The 20,441-nt window shown below is 43.8% G+C and overlaps 1 protein-coding gene across 1 annotated transcript; it reads left to right on the top strand.

Annotated features, from left to right (window-relative positions):
* Nucleotides 1-2,166: 2,166 nt before the first annotated feature.
* Nucleotides 2,167-7,547, top strand: LOC130310244 (uncharacterized). The gene is made up of 2 exons (XM_056552394.1): nucleotides 2,167-3,253; nucleotides 6,956-7,547. The coding sequence occupies exons 1-2, from the start codon at nucleotides 2,442-2,444 to the stop codon at nucleotides 6,957-6,959; spliced, it is 816 nt and encodes a 271-aa protein (XP_056408369.1). The 5' UTR covers nucleotides 2,167-2,441; the 3' UTR covers nucleotides 6,960-7,547.
* The last annotated feature ends 12,894 nt before the right edge of the window (nucleotides 7,548-20,441 follow it).

Here is a 20,441-nt window from a genome sequence, read left to right as displayed (position 1 = left end):
ATTAAAATAAAATGTTAATGATCCCTTACGGTGAACGGTGTGAACGTAAAAAAAAAAAAAAAGTCCAAAATTGCTACTTTTTTTATACATTTTATTTTAAAAAAATTATAAAAAAGGTATTAAAAGATTTTTATATGCAAATGTGGTATCAAAAAAAAGTACAGATCATGGCGCAAAAAATGAGCCCTCATACCGCCGCTTATACGGAAAAATAAAAAAGTTAGAGGTCATCAAAATAAAGGGATTATAAACTTACTAATTTGGTTGAAAAGTTTGTGATTTTTTTTAAGCACAACAATAATATAAAAGTACGTAATAATGGGTATCATTTTAATCGTATTGACCCTCAGAATAAATAACACACATCAATTTTACCGTAAATTGTACGGCGTGAAAACGAAACCTTCCAAAATTAGCAAAATTGCGTTTTTCTTTTTAATTTCCCCACAAAAATAGTGTTTTTTGGTTGTGCCATACATTTTATGATACAATGAGTTATGTCATTACAAAGGACAACTGGTCGCGCAAAAAACAAGCCCTCATACTAGTCTGTGGATGAAAATATAAAAGAGTTATGATTTTTAGAAGGCGAGGAGGAAAAAATGAAAACGTAAAAATGTAATTGTCTGAGTCCTTAAGGCCAAAATGGGCTTAGTCCTTAAGGGGTTAAAGGTAAAACTGTCAGCAAAGTCAGCCACACTAACCAGTGGTACTGGCTGGTAGTGCAGGTGATGCTGATTAAAATGATGCTAACCTTCACGTTTTGTGATTATGGTAATGAGGACCAAGTGGCACAGGCGGGGTGAGAAGCTTGCCTTCGGGCACTGTGACATCGGCTGGGCTAATGAATATTCATTCCCTCCCTCCGCTTCTCCCTCTTCGCTTCCCAAACACATCTTCTGCACATGTGCCGCTTCCTGGGTACACCCTGAAGTGGCCTCAGCGCAGCTTCAGTACAGCTCAGGAAGCGGCACATGTGCAGAAGACGTGTTTGGAAAGTGGAGAGGGAAAGGGAGGGAGGGAATGAATATTCATTAGCCCAGCCAATATCACAGTGACCGAAGGCAAGTGTGGTGTCCCAGTACAGTATTGCATACAGTACCTTGTGTAGAGGTCCCCAAAGTCAGAGTAACTACGTTCAGGTAGGGTTCCTCAGGTGGGACAGCCCCTAGTCGCCTCTCCTAAAGTTTATCTCTAATAATGATAAATGTATATATTTAATAATTATATATATATATATGTTCTATAGTAATGTATAGTACTTACCTTGATTGGCGTTGCAGTACCTTCGGTCATGTGACCATGCTAGTAACCTCTATTGTATGTTGCAGGACCTTAGGAGGTCCTTGGGTCACGTGTTACCCACAAATCTCTGTAATGATGATTGACATCAGTATGGACCAATTAGCAGTAGTCCAGCCCCTTCCCATATAAGGGAGCTGCATCCAATTATCGCTCTCTTGGGTTGCTGCTCTCGTGGATGCCGGACTAACAGGACGGTGCTATGCAACTTTCAAAGGCACGCTAGGCCTCAAACACCTGCCGGCCTCAGCGGAACCAAAACCGTGAGTTCAAACCTAAATCCCCGCTATTGCTAGCGTGACTACTGGGCCGCAATTAACCCCTAAATCCAGTGGAGCAATGCATAGTATCAAAAGACTCAATGCTAAAGTCCCAAACTTTGTCAATAATCAAGCAAAAGCTGTTGTTATATCCAGAGACTGTTGTAATATTGAAGCTTGCAGAAAACCTTCAGTAAACGTTAATGCTGTTTCACAAAACTCTCCGGTTGTGGACAATCTATTGCTGCCCCTATTACTGAGGAGCAAGAGCTGTCCCCTGCTCCACTGTCCCCTCACCTTTCACACTTTGCTCCAGCTCCTGCTGCCCCTTTAAGAGAGGGAGCTGATGGACGCTGCAACTTAGTCCCTGCTCGTCCGACCCCTCCCCCAGCTGCTCACCGCAGAGCTGAAGAGAAGACACTGCCTGCCAGCCGTACAGCCTCTGCGGCCTGTATCCTCACTCCATACCAGCGGAGCTCCGTCCAGTCTGACAGTCTACGATCTGCAGGGCGGCCATCAGAGTTGAGGAGGTCTGTAGATGGTCCCAGTGTCCAGTCATGTCAGTCACTACCTGTATACCAGTGACTGCTGTGCCCTCTCTGGCCTACTACATATAGTATATGCAGTATGGGCCAGTCATTGATACACAGTGATGTGTTTCTCAAACAGGGTGCCTCCAGCTGTTGCAAAACTACAACTACCAGCATGCCCAGACAGCCAACCAGAGTTGTAGTTTTGCAACAGCTGGAGGCACCCTAGTTGGGAAACACTGTGGGGCTATATACATCAGCTGTGCTGTACCACTGCCCTGGCTGCTATAAATATATGCATGTATATAGTAGTCAAGGATACAATTAATGTATATAGCCCCTCAGTGTTATGTCACTATATACCAATGTCTGTGCTCCGGTGCACAATGTGACTCCTATGGACTTACTCACACTTACAAGGCAAGTCGAAAACCTGATGATTAAAGAGACTAAGGTCTGGTGGGACCACAAGACTTTAACTACTTATTTGAATAAAAATATGGTTCCCCGGGGACTGAGACTGAAAAAGAGACCAGTCAAAGTTTATTCTCAAACATTCCTGGCCAAATGGGATTCGGCCCTATTGGACTGCTCAGCTAAACTTATGAAATACATCGTGGAAGAAGAAGAAACTGAGCTAGCAGATTTGCAAAAAGAAATGGAAAATCTGAAAACCAGCCTAACTGAATTCAAAACCCACCAAGAATTCCCACGTCTGGAAGAAACGGTACTAGAGAAACTGGACAACATTGAAAGCGAAATTATGGATATCAAGAGAAACAAATTCCACAGAGATCCCCAGGATTATAATAAAGATCAAGTATTCACCTGGTTCCGGAATAAGAGTAACGACACAGAAACACCACGCTCGATACTCAGGAATTCTCGCTCCAAGTCCAGACGCAGACGCCAGCCTCGCTCAAAAGCAGCAAGAAGCGTCAGTTTCTCAGATGCCGATACTTCACATGAGGACGAACAGGGAGGTCCTCTGGAGCCGAACCCCGCCATAAGAACAGGGACAATACCACAAGCCCCACCTCGAGAGACACCGATGCCAAAAAACCGGACGGCCGCACCAAAAAGAAAAACCGTAACTCCAGACGAGCAGGCCGTCGCCATAGGAAACAAGCGTTATCCCCTGAGGTCTCTTCTAAATCCCAGGTGAGCCCGGTTGCAAACCTGTCTGCGTGTATCTTATCCCAGGCTCAAATTAATCTCCTGAGTAAAGGACTGAACTTTGTCCCCACATGTAACTTTAATCTATTTAACACTTTACTAGATGTTAATAAACTGGCCAGGAGTCTCACTCTGCATCGACACTTTTTTGATTTAGAGGGTGTAGATGCGGAGAGAGACTCAGATACATTGTTTAATTCTAGAGGGTATGTAGATCCAATTTGTACCAACTTTACGGATCAAACAGTTTTGTTACACTTAAATTGTTTGTATTCAGAAAATGTCATTGCTGATGATTCATTGATCCGTCCTCTCCATTCCTCCAACCCTGGGTTTTATCCTGTGGCCTCCCGTTCGGAGGCCCTGGATAAATTCCAGGAGTTGGTGGAAAGGGATTTAGTGGAATTGCATAACAAGGTATCAGTAACTAGGGGTTACAGCAACCTGGACATAAGTGAAAAAATAGCCATGAAAGAACTAGAGGCTAATCCTTACATAGTGGTGCGTAACTCAGATAAAGGGGGCAACATTACAGTCCTAGACTCGGGTTTATATAAGACCCTAAATAATGATATATTGGCAGACAGGAATACATACCGCAAGTTGAAAGGAGATCCCACCAGAGCTTTCCAAGATGCCCTCAAGAAGGTACTAAAAGAGGGAGTGGAATTAGGGGCCATAGACAAAAAGTTAGAGGAATCTTTATTTGTTACCAGTCCAGTTATCCCAGTATTCCACTCACTCCCCAAACTCCACAAGAGGCTCTTTCCACCTCCCCTTAGGCCCATTGTGGCTGGCATTGGGTCCCTCGTGGAGAGACTGGGGGAGTGGGTGGACCATCACTTACAACCACTGACTACCGTTACACCAACTTTCCTACAAGACACGAAACACACTATCAATATCCTCAGTAAAATCAAATGGGAAAGCTCATATTCATGGGTAACCTGTGATGTCATAGGATTGTATCCTTCAATTCCATGGGATAAGGGTTTAGAAGCCCTGTCAATACATTTGGACAGATTTAGCAACTACTCCCCTGGTCTGAAGGAATTCCTCGTTATAGCCACGGATTTTCTTTTACAACATAATTTTTTCATGTTTGACAATGAGTTCTTCCTTCAGACCAGGGGAGCATCAATGGGGGCCAAATACTCACCCTCGTTCGCTAACATTTATATGTTCCATTGGGAGCAAATGTACATTTTTAATGCGGACAACCCCTTTAAGGAGGACATCAAATGGATCGGTCGATTTATCGACGATCTTTTGATTATATGGGAAAACACAGAAAACCGTTTCCAGGATTTCATCCAGTACATCACAAACAATAACCTGAACTTGGGCTTTACCTATCATTTTGGAGGAATAGAGGCCAACTTCCTAGATATCAGGGTCTCAGGCAATGCAGAGGCTATCGATATCTTTCCTTACAGGAAAGAGACGGCCACCAACTCTGTTTTGGCGGCTACATCATGCCACCCTAGACATGTGCTAGATAACATACCCTTTGGTGAGATGTGCCGCATTAAAAGAAATTGTACCAATCCGACTGCACTGCATACTGCAACAGAAGAGCTAACATGTAGGTTTAAAAATAAGGGGTACTCAGACACAGTATTGAAAACAGCTAGGGCGAAAATGGATGCCATAGACAGGGGGGACCTATTAAGGTACTCTAGAAGACAGATTAATCAACCAATAGATCCACCCACACTACAAACGAATACAAGCAGCAGTGCAGATTCAGTCACCATGATCAATAAAGAGAAAATTAAAAGAGGAAAGGAAAACATAAAAAGGAACAAAAAACCGTTCTTCATCACACCATATAGTGTACAATTCAACAAAATCAGACAAATTATCTTAAAATATATACCAATACTTGAAACAGTCACCATAACTGGTATAGACCAGTATATGGAGGGTAACATTTGTTTATTTAATTCCCTATAGATTCCCTTGTGGGAATCCAAAAATAACCCTTATTTCCCATATACTACTTATCTTGTTAAAATTCAATACTTTATTTGTTTCTACACACTATTTAAAAACAAATAGCACTGTTTCCTTTTTTTTGTTTGTTTATTTTGGTAAGCTGATTTGCTTGCGCAGATGTCTCTGCTAGTGGTGATATATTTATGTTAAAGCAACCCCGTGTGCCTGCAGGTCACACTCACTAGATTGCTAGGAACAACAGTGCTAGACTTGTTAAAAACTCCACTCTGCCCCCCTCAACATGTTTCGCTACGACGTAGCGTTATCAAGAGGTAGCGGGCAACTAAGCGTGGATGCGATGTCAGTCATTCTTATAGCCTCTGTTTGTAGCGTCACTAATTGATTGCAGGATGTTATCTTAGCCAATAGAGTGCGCCTACCAGAGAAGCTCCCCACATTGGACATGCCGTTTTGATTGATGGGTACTTGCTCAAATCAGAGTTCCACCCGGATGGCCTCCCGGCCAACCGCGCTCTTGTCTAGCGCATTGGCCAATCCCTTCCTTTGTTTATCTACTACGTCTGCATGTGACGTAGACTGCGCGATCTCCGCTGCGCGAACACTCTGTCTGGATCCTCTATCACTTTGTGCATTATCTCGTATGCGCATTCTCGCGTGCGCGAGCTGTTTATTTCTGACAGGTAGATGCGCAGAACTGTATGCGCGAGCTCTTAGGTTTATTCAGGGAATGGACTCATGTATTGTTATATACCTAATCTAGGTCCCATTAGAGGGATATATATATAATTCTATTATTGATATTAATATCCATCTTAGAGTAAAGAGTCATCTTGTGTCTATCCGGTTTGCCTCATGGATATTGGAGATCTTGATATATAAAAAATGACGTGAATTTTAAGAGATGGAGAATTAATGAATACTTGAAACAGATAACATCCTGAGAGAAATTGTTGCAGGAGGTATATCCACAGTGTCTAGAAGAGGACCAACGATAGGATCCACTATATCCCCCAGTCTTTTTCAGAGTACGCCTACATTAAACCGTACTTGGTTACATGAAGCTGGAAATTGGAGGTGTGGCCATAATAGATGCCTTACCTGTGGATACATGCAAGTGTCCAAAGAAGTCACCTCATGCCACACAGGAGCCACCCACAAAATAAAAGATTACATAAATTGTAACTCCAAATATGTGGTGTATGTGGCCACCTGTGTGGCATGCTGTGTACAATATGTGGGTTGTACATCTAACTCCCTAAAAACTAGGTTCAGGAAGCATGTCTCAGACATAGGTAATAATTCAGTTGGTGTATCCATGCTAACTAGGCACTTCAGGGACACCCATGCCGGGGACCACAAACACTTGAAAGTTACAGGCATGGAGAAGGTCCGATTAGGTCCTAGTGGTGGAGACCTCATAAGAAAACTGCATAATAGGGAAACATATTGGATGTTCCTATTGGAAACCAGACAGCCAAAGGGTCTTAATAAGAGGCTAGACTTAGTAGTCACGTGTTCATAGCCTTTATGGGTTATGAAACTATTCATTTACCATGAAAAAATTACTGTCGCCTCTTTATTTCTTAGAGTACACAATAATGATTATGTTATTTTATATCCTTGTTTCCATTGTCCGTTATGGCTTATATTGTTTACAACTCACAATATGTACTCCAACAGTCTTGTAATTCCCATCTTTCTTCTTTTCTCTATTTATTCATCCTCTAGATAAATCAGGAAGAATTTATATACTCTGTAAAGTGGAGAAGCGAAGGTCGTCTCTGAAGTCTTTGGGTGGTTACCCATAGCAACACTTAAAGGAAATTAATGTGCTATATATCATATATCTCCCAGTACGATTGTTTTATATATGCTTTAAATCAATAATGCTCTTGAGTAATTCATGCAACTCATGATTTTGCCGTGTCCAGTAACCTGTATACTGGATTATTAAGTCACACGGAAAGCAATGTATATGTATTTCAGGTAGCCACCCATTGAGACACGGAGACCATCGTCCACTCATGCACTATCCAGGTTTTTTGTAATGCCTTGTACCGAACCAATGATGTAACGGGTCATGTGACTCTTTTTACTTGTATTTTAAACTGTGTGTTAAGTTGAGAAGCCAGTCTACGAATAAGCACGTTCTGTGCGAAACGCGTCAGACGCTTCTGCTTCTATGTGTCTATCCTATCTGCTGGCTTCTTTTATTGCATCCCGGGAGCTGGACGACTTCTTTGTTCACAATGTCTGTGCTGTGTTCTCTGCCCTGCCTGGCCCATATTACGTATATAATATATGTAGTATGGGCTAGCCAGTTCAGAGGACACACAGCACGTATGTAGGGACATAATACTGCAGGACTATATACATCAGCTTATCTGTGCTGTACCCACTGCCCTGGCAGCTAAATTTATGCACATATATATATATATATATATATATATATATAGTAGCCAGGGCAGTGGGTACAGCACAGCTGATGTATATAGTCCCGCAGTATTATGTCCCTTTTCTCACTGGCCTATACCGGCCTATACATGGGGACCAAAAAAGTGTAAAAAAAAATAAAAATACATTTAAAAAAGTAATAAATGTGATTTACCTCTTGCCTAATAAAAGTTTGAATCACCCTTTGTTCCCATTTTTTAAATGAAATAATGTAAGGAAAACCCTATACATAAACCCTAAACATATGTGGTAGCGCCACATGCACAAATGTGTGAACTAATAAAACATAATAGTTAAGTTGCACACTGAAAGGTGAAAGCATGAAAAAATATCAAAGTCCAGAAGTGCGTATTTTTGGTCACTTCAATAACTAAAAAAAAAAAATCTAAATAAAAATGGTCCTGACAAAAACTTCAGATCACATCACAAAAAATAAGCCCTCATATAGTCCTGTATGCGGAAAAAGAAAAGGGTTATAGGGGTGAGAAGAGGACACTTTAAAGCATACTAATTTAATGCCCCCCCTGTCATGTGCCACTCACTTATAATGCCCCCCCTGTCTTGTGCCCCTTACTTAAAATGCCCCCTGAGGGTGCAGGACAGGGGGCATTATAACATTACAGGGGCATTACATGTGAGGGGAACATTTCAGGGGCATTATATGTGAGGGGCACAGCACAGGGGGGCATTATATGCTAGGGGGACAGGACAGAGGGCATTATTATTATGAGGGAGAACAGGGTGGGTCATAGTTATATGTGGGGGCACAGGATGGGGCATTAATACTATATATGAGGGGCAGAGAGTATAAGGAATTTCTGGGGTAGTACGGTTTTCATTAGCCACAATACATCACGGTATTGTATTCTGAGGGATATTTAGAGCATACAGTGTGTTGTAGTAATATATTCAGAGGTTACAGTGTGTGGCAGTATTATATTCAGGGGGTACAGTGTGTTGTAATATATTCAGAGGTTACAGTGTGAGTCAGTATTCTATTCAGGGGGTACAGTGTGTGGCAGTATTATATTCAGGGGTACAGTGTGTGGCAGTAATATATTCTGGGGTAAAGTGTGTGGCAGTATTATATTCAGTGGGTACAGTGTGTGGCAGTAATATATTCAGGGGTACAGTGTGTGGCAGTATTATATTCAGGGGGTACAGTGTGGCAGTATTATATTCAGGGGTACAGTGTGTGGCAGTATTATATTTAGTAGGTACAGTGTGTGGCAGTATTATATTCAGGGGTACAGTGTGTGGCAGTATTATATTCAGGGGTAAAGTGTGTGTCAGTATTATATTCAGTGGGTACAGTGTGTGGCAGTAATATATTCAGGGGTGCAGTGTGTAGCAGTATTATATTCAGTGGGTACAGTGTGTGGCAGTAATATATTCAGTGGGTACAGTGTGTCAGAATTATATTCAGAGGGTACAGTGTGCCAGAATTATATTCAGAGGGTACAGTGTGCCAGAATTATATTCAGAAGGTATGTGCCAGTATTATATTCAAAGGATACAGTGTTTGGAAGGTTTCTAATAATAATTGTTTTCATATAGAGGATCAGAATGCGCTGATATAGTGAGGAGCCGTCTGGGCGTCAAGTTCTGCAGAGAGAACATTAGCTGGACCAGGCGGTATGTACATCTGAATTAGATATGAGAAGACTATAGAGAAAACGTCACCTGTAGTCACTGATATCATTGTGTAGTGTCCTGACTGTCCCATCTTGGGAAGGGTGGCAGTAGGAAAAGCTTTATTGAGGAGCCCACACCCTGGCATCACGAATACCAAGGATTAACAAGCACCCTTTGGTTGCCGCACAACTACACTCCCCATACCCTTCATCACACAGCTTTTTGGCGTCTTACGAACAGGATACAGGTGTGTGCCTCCAGCTGTTGCCACCAAGTAAAATGTACTCGCCCTATATAAAAGACTGTCCCAATGTGTTACGGAGCACCATATAATTGTACGGAAGATTGCGTATGGTGCCGTGTGCAGAGAGCACACGCGAAAAGAGGGGGCCTGCAATCTTCCTCCACTGCCTGATGACGATGACGACTAGCAAGATACCCCTCCAGGGGACACCGCAGGGACACCTGGAACTCCATCACCGGTGAAATTGTCCCCTCACCACCGCACTGGGGGTTCGTGGGCTGAGATCCCGACAGAGGAATCCTCTGTTAGCACCCCATCAGAGGCAGCTTTCTCTTCCTCCACCAGCCCTAAGCCAGAGATACCCCTGTCCGACTGCAGTATGCACGACCGTGCTCACCTAAATTGCCCCAATGGGTCTTTGGGGATGAACCTGACTTTATCCAATATATGCGTGATGTGCTTCAACGCCTGCCTGAGAAACCCCTACCATCGGTTCCTAAGGCGCAACAAGAAAAGGCCCGCCAGGAGGCCGAAATAGCCGACCTGATGGAAAAAATTAAAGTCCCATCACAGAGAACTTCACACCCCCAAGCATGTACATCTGCCTCTTGAGGAGAGGATCCGCTACCAAGAGAACACCAAAGAGATGGAGGCACTCTTCATTCGCAAGTGAGATTATCCCCGAGAAGGGGAGAAGCCCTTGGAACGTCGTAGAGCAACAGTGGCCAAGTTCGACAAGGTCAGTGGTTGTGGTACCCTCATTGATTGCCACACCGGCTGTACCATCCTCGTAAACCGGCAAGCTGTACAGAGGTCATATCTTCATAAGAAGTTCCATTCCTTGGAGTTGGGTGAGATAGTGGAGTACACCCCCGTCCAGGGAAAGCAAGGAGAGTGGGCGGCTGCTGTCACCATGCCAGCCGCTCCAACCCAGTTGTCCTTCACTTACTTTCCCTCTGATGATTGGGAAGCGGATCCCTTCCAGCTGAGGCCGAAATGGCCTGCTCCTGATGCCTCCACCAACATACCCAAGGAGGAGGAGTCTTTACAGCAGCAGCCACTTCCTTCTGCCTTCAACAAAGTACCCTGGCCTACTCTCATCCAGGAGGTTTGGCTTCAACCGCGGGTACCAACTAAAGTACCTGGGCCTACTCCCCACAAGGAGCTTTGGTCTGGTACCAGGTACCAACAAATGTGCTGTGACCCACGCCTGATGAGGAGGTGGGGCCGAATCAACAAGCAACAACTGTTAACCTCAATTCTTCAGTGTCACACTCTACCTTTACTAATGTGGTGTGGGAGAGCCACATTAACTCTTTGCCTGCTCGAGATCCTGAGAGGGGTAGAGGCACTAGGCGAGGAGCAGGACGATATCGCCAGAGCTGCATCTGAACTGTGACATTTATACAGCTTTATAGTTTTGTTGTCTTTACAGACTCTTTTCCTGCAACAGTTCAAGAAATGTGCCTAGCAAGACTGTGCTGGAGATTCGTAAGTGTGTGCCCGGCTAGAGCTGGCAGCCGTGAAGTTTAGACTCTTAGTGCAGGTGGACTGCTGATCCTTGCATGCCTGTTTATGTGTTTCCCCAAAAATAAACCCTACCCCGAAAGTAAGCCCTAGCAGTATTTTCAGGGTGGGCTCCTTCTGTTGCTTAGCAGCCGGGGCAGGGACGCTGTCAATTTAAAACGTCGGCGCTTATGCACGGCCGACGTCACAGACATGTCCCTGCCCCCGGCTGCTAAGCAACAGAAGGAGGTCCCGCTGCCGCTGAGAGCTGCAGCTTCCGTACGGTATTAAGGTGTGAGGTAAGGTAGTTTATTATGGCAGAGGGGTGGGGGGGCACTATAGGAGTGTGGAGGATGACGGGGGAAGGGGAGGATGGGGGGCTCTTGCAGTGTGGAGGATGGGGGGCTGTATCAGTGTGGAGGATGGGGGGGCTGTAGCAGTGTGGAGGATGGGGGGCTGTGGGAGGATGGGGGGCTGTAGCAGTGTGGAGGATGGGGGGCTGTGGGAGGATGGGGGCTGTAAGAGTGTGGAGGATGGGGGGCTGTGGGAGGATGGGGGGCTTTAGCAGTGTTTAGGATGGGGGGCTGTGGGAGGATGGGGGGCTGTAGCAGTGTGGAAGATGGGGGGGGTGCGGCATCCTCCACACTGCTACAGCCCCTCATCCTCCCACAGCCCCCCATCCTCCACACTGCTACAGCCCGCCATCCTCTCACAGCCCCCCATCCTCCACACTCCTGCAGCCCCCCATAAATAAATAAGCCCTACCCTGAAAATAAGCCCTAGTGTGTTTTTTGGGACTAAAATTAATATAAGACCCGGGCTTATTTTCGGAGAAACACGGTACCTCAAAAGTAACGTGACATTCTTCGTGAAACTTGCACTTATCAGGTGAATGCACCAGAACCCTGTTGGAGTGTTCAATAAATGCTTATGCTAGAGTAACTAAATGTAAATGGTTATTGTACACATGTACATAGAAAATGTATAAATAATAGGTGTTGTAGTAGTTGCTAGTAGGTGACTTCTTCGGCTCCCCTGAGGAATAACAGTTTTGTCACCCAACACTAACACCTTCTCAAGGTCCACTCAAGGGAAACTACCCCTAAGGTATCAAGACTGATAATGCACATAGTACTACACACATAATACCTCAAAAACAATCACTTAAGTGTACTTACCTCACTTAACCTCTTCAGGACATAGGGCGTATGTATACGCCCTGCATTCCGAGTGCTTAAGGACCTAGGGCGTATCCATACGTCCGTGGGAATTCCGGTCCCCACCGCTAGCCAATTGGGGACCGGAGCCGGATGCCTGATGAAATCGTTCAGCAGGCATCGTGGCATATCGCCCAGGGGGGTCATTATGCAATTCAGTCCAGCGATCTGCAGCGATTCCGGGTCAATCGGGTCTCCAGTGACCCGGAATTACTGGCTGATCGGGGCTGTCTCTGACAGCCCCGAACAGCCATAGCCAGCAGGGGTGAGGTGGCACTGGTGCCACCTCACGATCACCCTGATTCGTCGGCCGGCCAATCAGGGCGCCTGCTGTGGCTGTCACTCCCGCAACCCGCTCCGCCCCTCTTCCAGAGGACGTAAGCGGGTGCGGGACGTGGACCCCTGGAGCTGGGGACCCCGATCCCCGGCATCAATGTTGGGATCGGGGCCCCAGGAGCGGCGGTGGCGGCGAGGGACTGACCTGTGTCCCGGAGCAGCAGCAGGAGGTGAGTGACAGACTCCTGCTGTTGCTTAGCAACAGCTCCCAGCATGCAAAAAGGGCATGCTGGGAGCTGTAATTATGCAACAGCAGGAGGCAGACAACCACAACTCCCAGCATTCCCTTATGGGAATGCTGGGACTTATAGTTTTGCAACAGCTGGAGGCACATTTTTTCTATGGAAAAGTGTACCTTCAGCTGTTGTATAACTACAACTCCCAGCTTTCACAAACAGCTAAAGTGCATGCTGGGAGTTGTAGTGGCGCATCTGCTGGTTGCATAACTACAACTCCCAGCATGCCTGTTGGCTGTCGGTGACTGCTGAGAGTTGTAGTTTTGCAACAGCTGAAGGCACAATGGTTGTGAAACTCAGAGTTCTTTTTTTACCTAACTCAGTGTTTCACGACCGGTGTGCCTCCAGCTGTTGCAAACTACAACTCTCAGCAGTCACCGTACACCATGCACCGTACATGCTGGGAGTTGTAGTTTTGCAACAGCTGGAGGCACACTGGTTGTGAAACACTGAGTTAGGTCACAAACTCAGTGATACATAACCAGTGTGCCTACAGCTGTTGCAAAACTAAAACTCTCAGCATGTACAGCCTGTCAGCACATGCTGGGAGTTGTAGTTTTGCAACAACTGGATGTCCCCCCCCCCCCCCCCCCCAATGTGAACGTACAGGGTACACTCACATGGGCGGAGGTTTACAGTAAGTATCCGGCTGCAAGTTTGAGCTGTGGCAAATTTTCTGCCGCAGCTCAAACTGCCAGTGAGAAACTACTGTGAACCCACGCCAGTGCGACTGTACCCTAAAAACACTACACTAACACAAAATAAAATAAAAAGTAAAAAACACTACATTTACACATACCCCTACACAGCCCCCCTCCCCAATAAAAATGAAAAACGTCTGGTACGCCACTTTTTCCAAAACGGAGCCTCCAGCTGTTGCAAAACAACAACTCCCAGTATTGTCGGACAGCCGTTGACTGTCCAGGCATGCTGGGAGTTTTGCAACAGCTGGAGGCACCCTGTTTGGGAATCACTGGCGTAGAATTCCCCTATGTAAGTTCCTAATTTAGGCCTCAAATGCGCATGGCGCTCTCACTGTGGAGCCATGTCGTATTTCAAGGCTACAGTTTAGGGTCACATATGGGGTATCGCCGTACTCGGGAGAAATTGTGTTACAAATTTTGGGGGCTATTTTCTGCTTTTACCCTTTTTAAAAATGTTACATTTTTGGGAAAACAAGCATTTTAGGTAAAAAATACATTTTTTTTTTTTACATATGCAAAAGTCATGAAACACCTGTGGGGTATTAAGGCTCACTTAACCCCTTGTTACATTCCCCGAGGGGTGTAGTTTCCAAAATGGTATGCCATGTGGTTTTTTTTTTGCTGTTCTGGCACCATAGGGGCTTCCTAAATGCAACATGCCCCCCAAAAACCATTTCAGAAAAACGTACTTTCCAAATTCCCCATGTCGCTCCTTCCCTTCTGAGCCCTCTACTGCGCCCGTCGAACACTTTACATAGACATATGAGTTATATGCTTACTTGAGAGAAATTGGGCTACAAATACAAGTAAAAATTTTCTCCTTTTACCACTTGCAGAAATTCTAGAATTGGGTCTGCAAGAACATGCGAGTATAAAAAATAAAGATTTTGAATTTTCTCCTTCACTTTGCTGCTATTCCTGTGAAACACCTAAAGGGTTAAAACACTTACTGAATGTCATTTTGAATACTTTGGGGGTGTAGTTTTTATAATGGGGTCATTTATGGGGTATTTCTAATATGAAGACCCTTCAAATCCACTTCAAAACTGAACTGGTCCCTGAAAAACATAGAATTTGAAAATTTTGTGAAAAATTGGAAAATTGCTGCTGAACTTTGAAGCCCTCTGGTGTCTTCCAAAAGTAAAAACTTGTCAATTTTATGATGCAAACATAAAGTAGACATATTGTATATGTGAATAACAAATTTTTATATTCATAATATACATTTTCCTTACAAGCAGAAAGCTTCAAAGTTAGAAAAATGCAACATTTTCAAATTTTTCATCAAATTTACGGATTTTTCGCCAAGAAAGGATGCAAGTTACCACAAAAATTTACTACTATGTTAAAGTAGAATATGTCACGAAAAAACAATCTCGGAATCAGAATGATAACTAAAAGCATTCCAGAGTTATTAATGTTTAAAGTGACAGTGGTTAGATGTGCAGAAAACTCTCTGGTCCTTAAGGCCAAAATGGGCTTGGTCCTGAAGGGGTTAAATGCAGTACACCCATAAACAAGCACAAAAATGTATCACACTAAAGTAAATGCTTTGGGAATTGTGGCTAATGTAATTTTCCAATTCCTGCCACAATTCTCTGTTCTTATACGTGTGCGAGATGTTCTGCCTCGCCAGTAGATACTCTTGCTAGCTAAAAGTAATATACGCAATTGAAGGTAACCCAGATAAGGTTTATCTGCTGTGTTCTAGGGATAAGTGCATATAGCCAAGGGACCCTAGTAGCTAGTCTTCTTGGTAGAAAGCCTCAAGCAAGCCAATATAATCTCAGTGTACTAAACAGGTAGCTAATATGGCAAAAATGTATAGTGAGACTCAAAAATGTATTGTAAGACTTAAAAATGTATAGACAGCCTCAAAGATGTATAGTGAGCTTAGAAAAATGTGAAGTAGGATGTATCTCAAGTGAATAATACCATCCTGTTACTAAATTCTTGAACCAATCCTGTTCGTTAGATTACCCAAACCAATATATGTAAACCAAAAGAAAATGTTAAGTAGCCTTCTAATGTTGTACCCGACCTTCACTTCGTCCCTCTGTCTTAGGGGACTGACGTCGAGGCCGACTTATCTTACATAAGGGGGTATGTGGTATCCCGGTACAGTATTGCATACAGTACCTAGTGTAGAGGTCCCCAAAGTCAGAGTAACTACATTCAGGTAGGGTTCCTCAGGTGGGACAGCCCCTAGTCGCTTCTCCTAAAGTTTATCTCTAATAATAATAAATGTATATATTTAATATTTATATATATGTTCTATAGTAATGTATAGTACTTACCTTGTTCGGACTCGCAGGACCTTCAGTCATGTGACCATGCTAGTAACCTCTATGGTATGTTGCAGGACCTTAGGAGGTCCTTGGGTCACGTGTTACTCACAAATCTCTGTAATGATGATTGACATCAGTATGGACCAATTAGCAGTAGTCCAGCCCCTTCCCATATAAGGGAGCTGCGTTCAATTATCGCTCTCTTGGGTTGCTGCTCTCGTGGATGCCGGACTAACAGGACGGTGCTACGCAACTTTCAAAGGCACGCTAGGCCCCAAACACCTGCCGGCCTCAGCGGAACCAAAACCGTGAGTTCAAACCTAAATCCCCGCTATTGCTAGCGTGACTACTGGACCGCAATTAACCCCTAAATCCAGTGGAGCAACGCATAGTATCAAACGACTCTTAATGATAAAGTCCCAACCTTTGTCAATCATCAAGCAAAAGCTGTTGTTATACCCAGAGACTGTTGTAATATTGAAGCTTGCAGAAAATCTTTAGTAAACGTTAATGCTGTTTCAGAAAACTCTCCGTTTGTGGACAATCTATTCTTCTTATCTACCACCCTATCGCTCTTGGGAAGGGTGGCGGTAGGGAAAGCTTTATTAAGGAGCCCTCACCCTGGCGTCACGAATAGTAAGGGTTAACAAGCACTCCGCATACCCTACATCCCCCAGGCTATCACACAAGCTTCTCACCCCGCCCGTGCCACTTGGTCCTCATTACCATAATAACAAAACGGAATATAACAACAGAACAAGGGGACGAATCCTTGCAAGGATAGCATCATTTTAATCAGCATCACCTGCACTACCAGCCAGTACCACTGGTTAGTGCGGGTGCTTTGCTGACAGTTTTCCTTTAAACAGCAGAAAGGAGGGCCCGCTGTGAGCCCCTAACCCCAAGTCTAGCCCCAAACCTCTATTCACTTAGACTGAAGGGTGGGCTGCGGGTACTTTAAGGCAAGCACAAGGGCTGCCAGGGGCAGGCACTACTTTATGGGGGCACTATCTACTGGGAGCATTACTTACCTGGGTAAAGTACCTACTGGTCGTACTACCTCCTGAGAGCACTACTTATCATGGGCATTACCTACCTGGGGGCACTACCTACTGAGGGCACTACCTGCAAGGGGCAGTAACTACCTGGGGGGTCACTAGCTACTGGAACATTACCTATCTTGCAACTTACCTACTACCTACTGGGGACATTACCTACCACCTACCTTTTAGGGCATTAACTACAACCTATCTGGGGGCATCACCTGGTACCTACTGGGGGCATAACCTACCAGGGGGTACTACTTTCTGGTAGCATTACCTATACCCTACCTACCACAGGAATTACCTGCCTGGGAGCAAAACGAGGGGCATTCCCTATGTACTGGGGGCATTACCAACCTACTGGGGGCTTCTAACTTATTGGGGAGATTCTCTACCTACCTGCTGGGGGCATTACCTAGGGCACTGAGAGTAGGGAACAGGTGGGGAATGTGCTTAAAAAGTGTGGAGCCTAATATATTTGTTGCTTGGCAGATTCTGCGGTGACAACTCATGATTGGAAGAAGAATTCATGATGATCTAAGCAAGACAGAGAAGAAAAGATAAGAGAACGACTCCAAGAAGACGCTTTCACCGTGGCGTCCCGTGGGCTGGTTCGAATAGCATTTGGGGCTGCTCGGCCAGCGGGTCGTCTCACTTCCGTGGGCACTGGTGTCATGGCGGTGGTTGTCGCCACGTGGTGCCGCGCCATTTTATGCTGGGGATGTTAGGGACCCGCCACATCCAGGTGGCCGTGACGAGGCTGGCGGGCTTCATGCACTTTATGATCGTAAAGTACACAAACGACCTGTTTGTTTTATATATATTGCAGAGAAGCGCTAGATCATTTGTGCATATTGTGGATGTGCGACCATGTCTTCTTTTTGTCTCTGTATCCACATTTATGTACTGTATAGTGATAATACTCCTCCTTTTTATACTGGTAATATTGGTCTCAGTATACAGGATTTGGTCAGTAACAATATGATGGTCATTTGTACGGTGATATTTCTCCTTATATACCAGTGTTATTTTGTAACTGTATGATTTATTTAGAGGTTTTTATCACGGTAAATTGTCTTACCTTAACAGGCTAGGTACATAAAGTGTATTTCAGGCATATTTTATTTAAAAAAATGTGTCCACAAAATCCAAAAATGTGTAAGGAGAAAGGTTGTGTCAGTATTTTTAACATCAATATGCTTTATGTAAGTCTTTGAAGAAGTGGTTGTTTTGCTCAAAATACGTAAAAAAAATGAAAAATTTTAGCATCCGCGACATGTCACTTATTTACACGGCTGTAAAAAACAATGTCCTTTTTTGTGCACATTGTGTGCACAGACAACTACTTTCCCATACACTTACATATAGCACATTAAAGGGGTACTACGGTGGAAAACTTTTTTTTTATCAACTGGTGCCAGAAAGTTAAACAGATTTGTAAATGACTTCTATTAAAAAATCTTACTCCTTCCAGTACTTATTAGCTGCTGAATAATACAGAGGAAATTCTTTTCTTTTTGGAACACAGTGCTCTCTGCTGGCATCATGACCACAGTGCTCTCTGCTGACATCTCAGTCCATTTTAGGAACTGTCCAGAGCAGCATATGTTTGCTATGGGGATTTTCTCCTACTGTGGACAGTTCCTAAAATGGACAGAGGTGTCAGCAGAGAGCACTGTGGTCATGATATCAGCAGAGAGCTCTGTGTTCCAAAAAGAAAATAATTTCTGCTGCAGTATTCAGCAGCTTATACGCACTGGAAGGATTAAGATTTTTTAATAGAAGTAATTTACAAATCTGTTTAACTTTCTGGCACCAGTTGATAAAAAAAAAAAAAAAAGTTTTCCACCGGAGTACCCCTTTAACCCCTAAAGAATGCAGGGTTTTTCCGTTTTTGCATTTTAATTTTTTCCTCATCACCTTCTAAAAATCATAACGCTTTAAATTTTGTACATAAAATTCCATATGATGGCTTATTTTTTGCCATTTTTTGCACAAATTCTACTTTGCAGTGACATAAGTCATTTTACCAAAAAATCCACAGCGAAACGGAAAAAAAATTAATCGTGCAACAAAATTGAAGAAAAAATATGGGGCCGGTATGAGGTCTCATTTTTTACACCGTGATCTGAAGTTTTCATCGGTACCATTTTTGTATTGATCAGACTTTTTGATAGCTTTTTATTCATTTTTTCATGACTTTGGAATTTTTTTTTGCGCGTACGCCATTGACCGTGCGGTTTAATTAACAATATATTTTTATAATTCGGACATTTCCGCTTGCGGCGATACCACATGTCTATTTTTATTTACACAGTTTTTTTTTAATGGGAAAAGGGGTGTGATTCAAACTTTTATTAGGGAAGGGGTTAAATGACCTTTATTAACTTTTTTTTCTTCACTTTTTTGCAGTGTTATAGCTCCCATAGGGGGCTATTACACTGCACACACTGATCTTTTACACTGATCCCTGCAGAGCCATAGCTTTGCATTGATCAGTGTTATAGGTGGTCGATTGCTCAAGCCTGTATCTCAGGCTTGGAGCAATCAATCGCTGATCGGATGCAACGGAGACAGGTGAGGGGACCTCCGCTCGCGTGCTAGCTGATCGGGACATTGCGATTTTATCGCGATGGTCTCAATCAGCCTGACTGTCTTTCATTTTAGACATGGCGATCAACTTTGATCGCCGCGTCTAAAAGGTTAATAGCGCTCGGTGCCGCACGCTATTTGGCCAGGGTCCCGGCTATCATTAGCTGAACTGAAATATTGTTCTTCTTCGATTTCTAATATAATATATTTATGCACAATATTTGTGTGTATATAACAAAAAATATAGGAAAAAAGTACATAATCTTTCTGCGATTTTGCGGATCCATTTTTAAAAAATGAAATACGCTTAAAATATACTGTGTATACTGTGTGATCATAGCCTGTATAGCGTGTGTATTTCATTTTTTTTATTATTTGTTTATTTTTTCCCATTATGTAGCCTATTATACCCAACTATGATTGACATCTGGCCCCTCCCATTTGTGGCCCTGCCTCCACATAGCCACCCCCATGGCTAAAATGGGCTTCTTATTGTAAGATGCCCGGGCCGAATTTTGGTCCCAGTCCGGCCCTGAGCGTAGCTCTATTTGCCCGCCAAAGAGGAGCTGTGTGTCGCAGTTGTAAAAGAGCCTGGTGAAGAGACGGTCTCCTGCAAGGTAGCTCCTGCTGCTAGGAAAGCTGGGTGATGATTCCTGTGAGAAATATAATTGTAGCCATATTATTTTCACCCAGCTTTCCTAGACTTGAAAACATCAAAGTTTGCCTAGATATGTGTTGCCACATATGAAGGCAAACTTTGCTGTTTTGAAGTCTAGGAAGTAGAAAAGCTGGGTGAAAAAAATATGGATGCAATTTTATTTGTCACTCAGCTTTCCTATGGCTGCAATTATATTTGTGCAATTATATTTTTGGTGTTACCACATATGTAGGATAACTTTGCTGTTTTGAATTGTAGGAAAGCTGGGTGGAAAAAAGGGCTGCAATAATATTTCTCACTC

Source organism: Hyla sarda, chromosome 1, assembly GCF_029499605.1.
Source record: "Hyla sarda isolate aHylSar1 chromosome 1, aHylSar1.hap1, whole genome shotgun sequence".
In the NCBI taxonomy this organism is placed as follows: domain Eukaryota; kingdom Metazoa; phylum Chordata; class Amphibia; order Anura; family Hylidae; genus Hyla; species Hyla sarda.
This window is presented reverse-complemented; position numbering and strand designations above follow the sequence as displayed.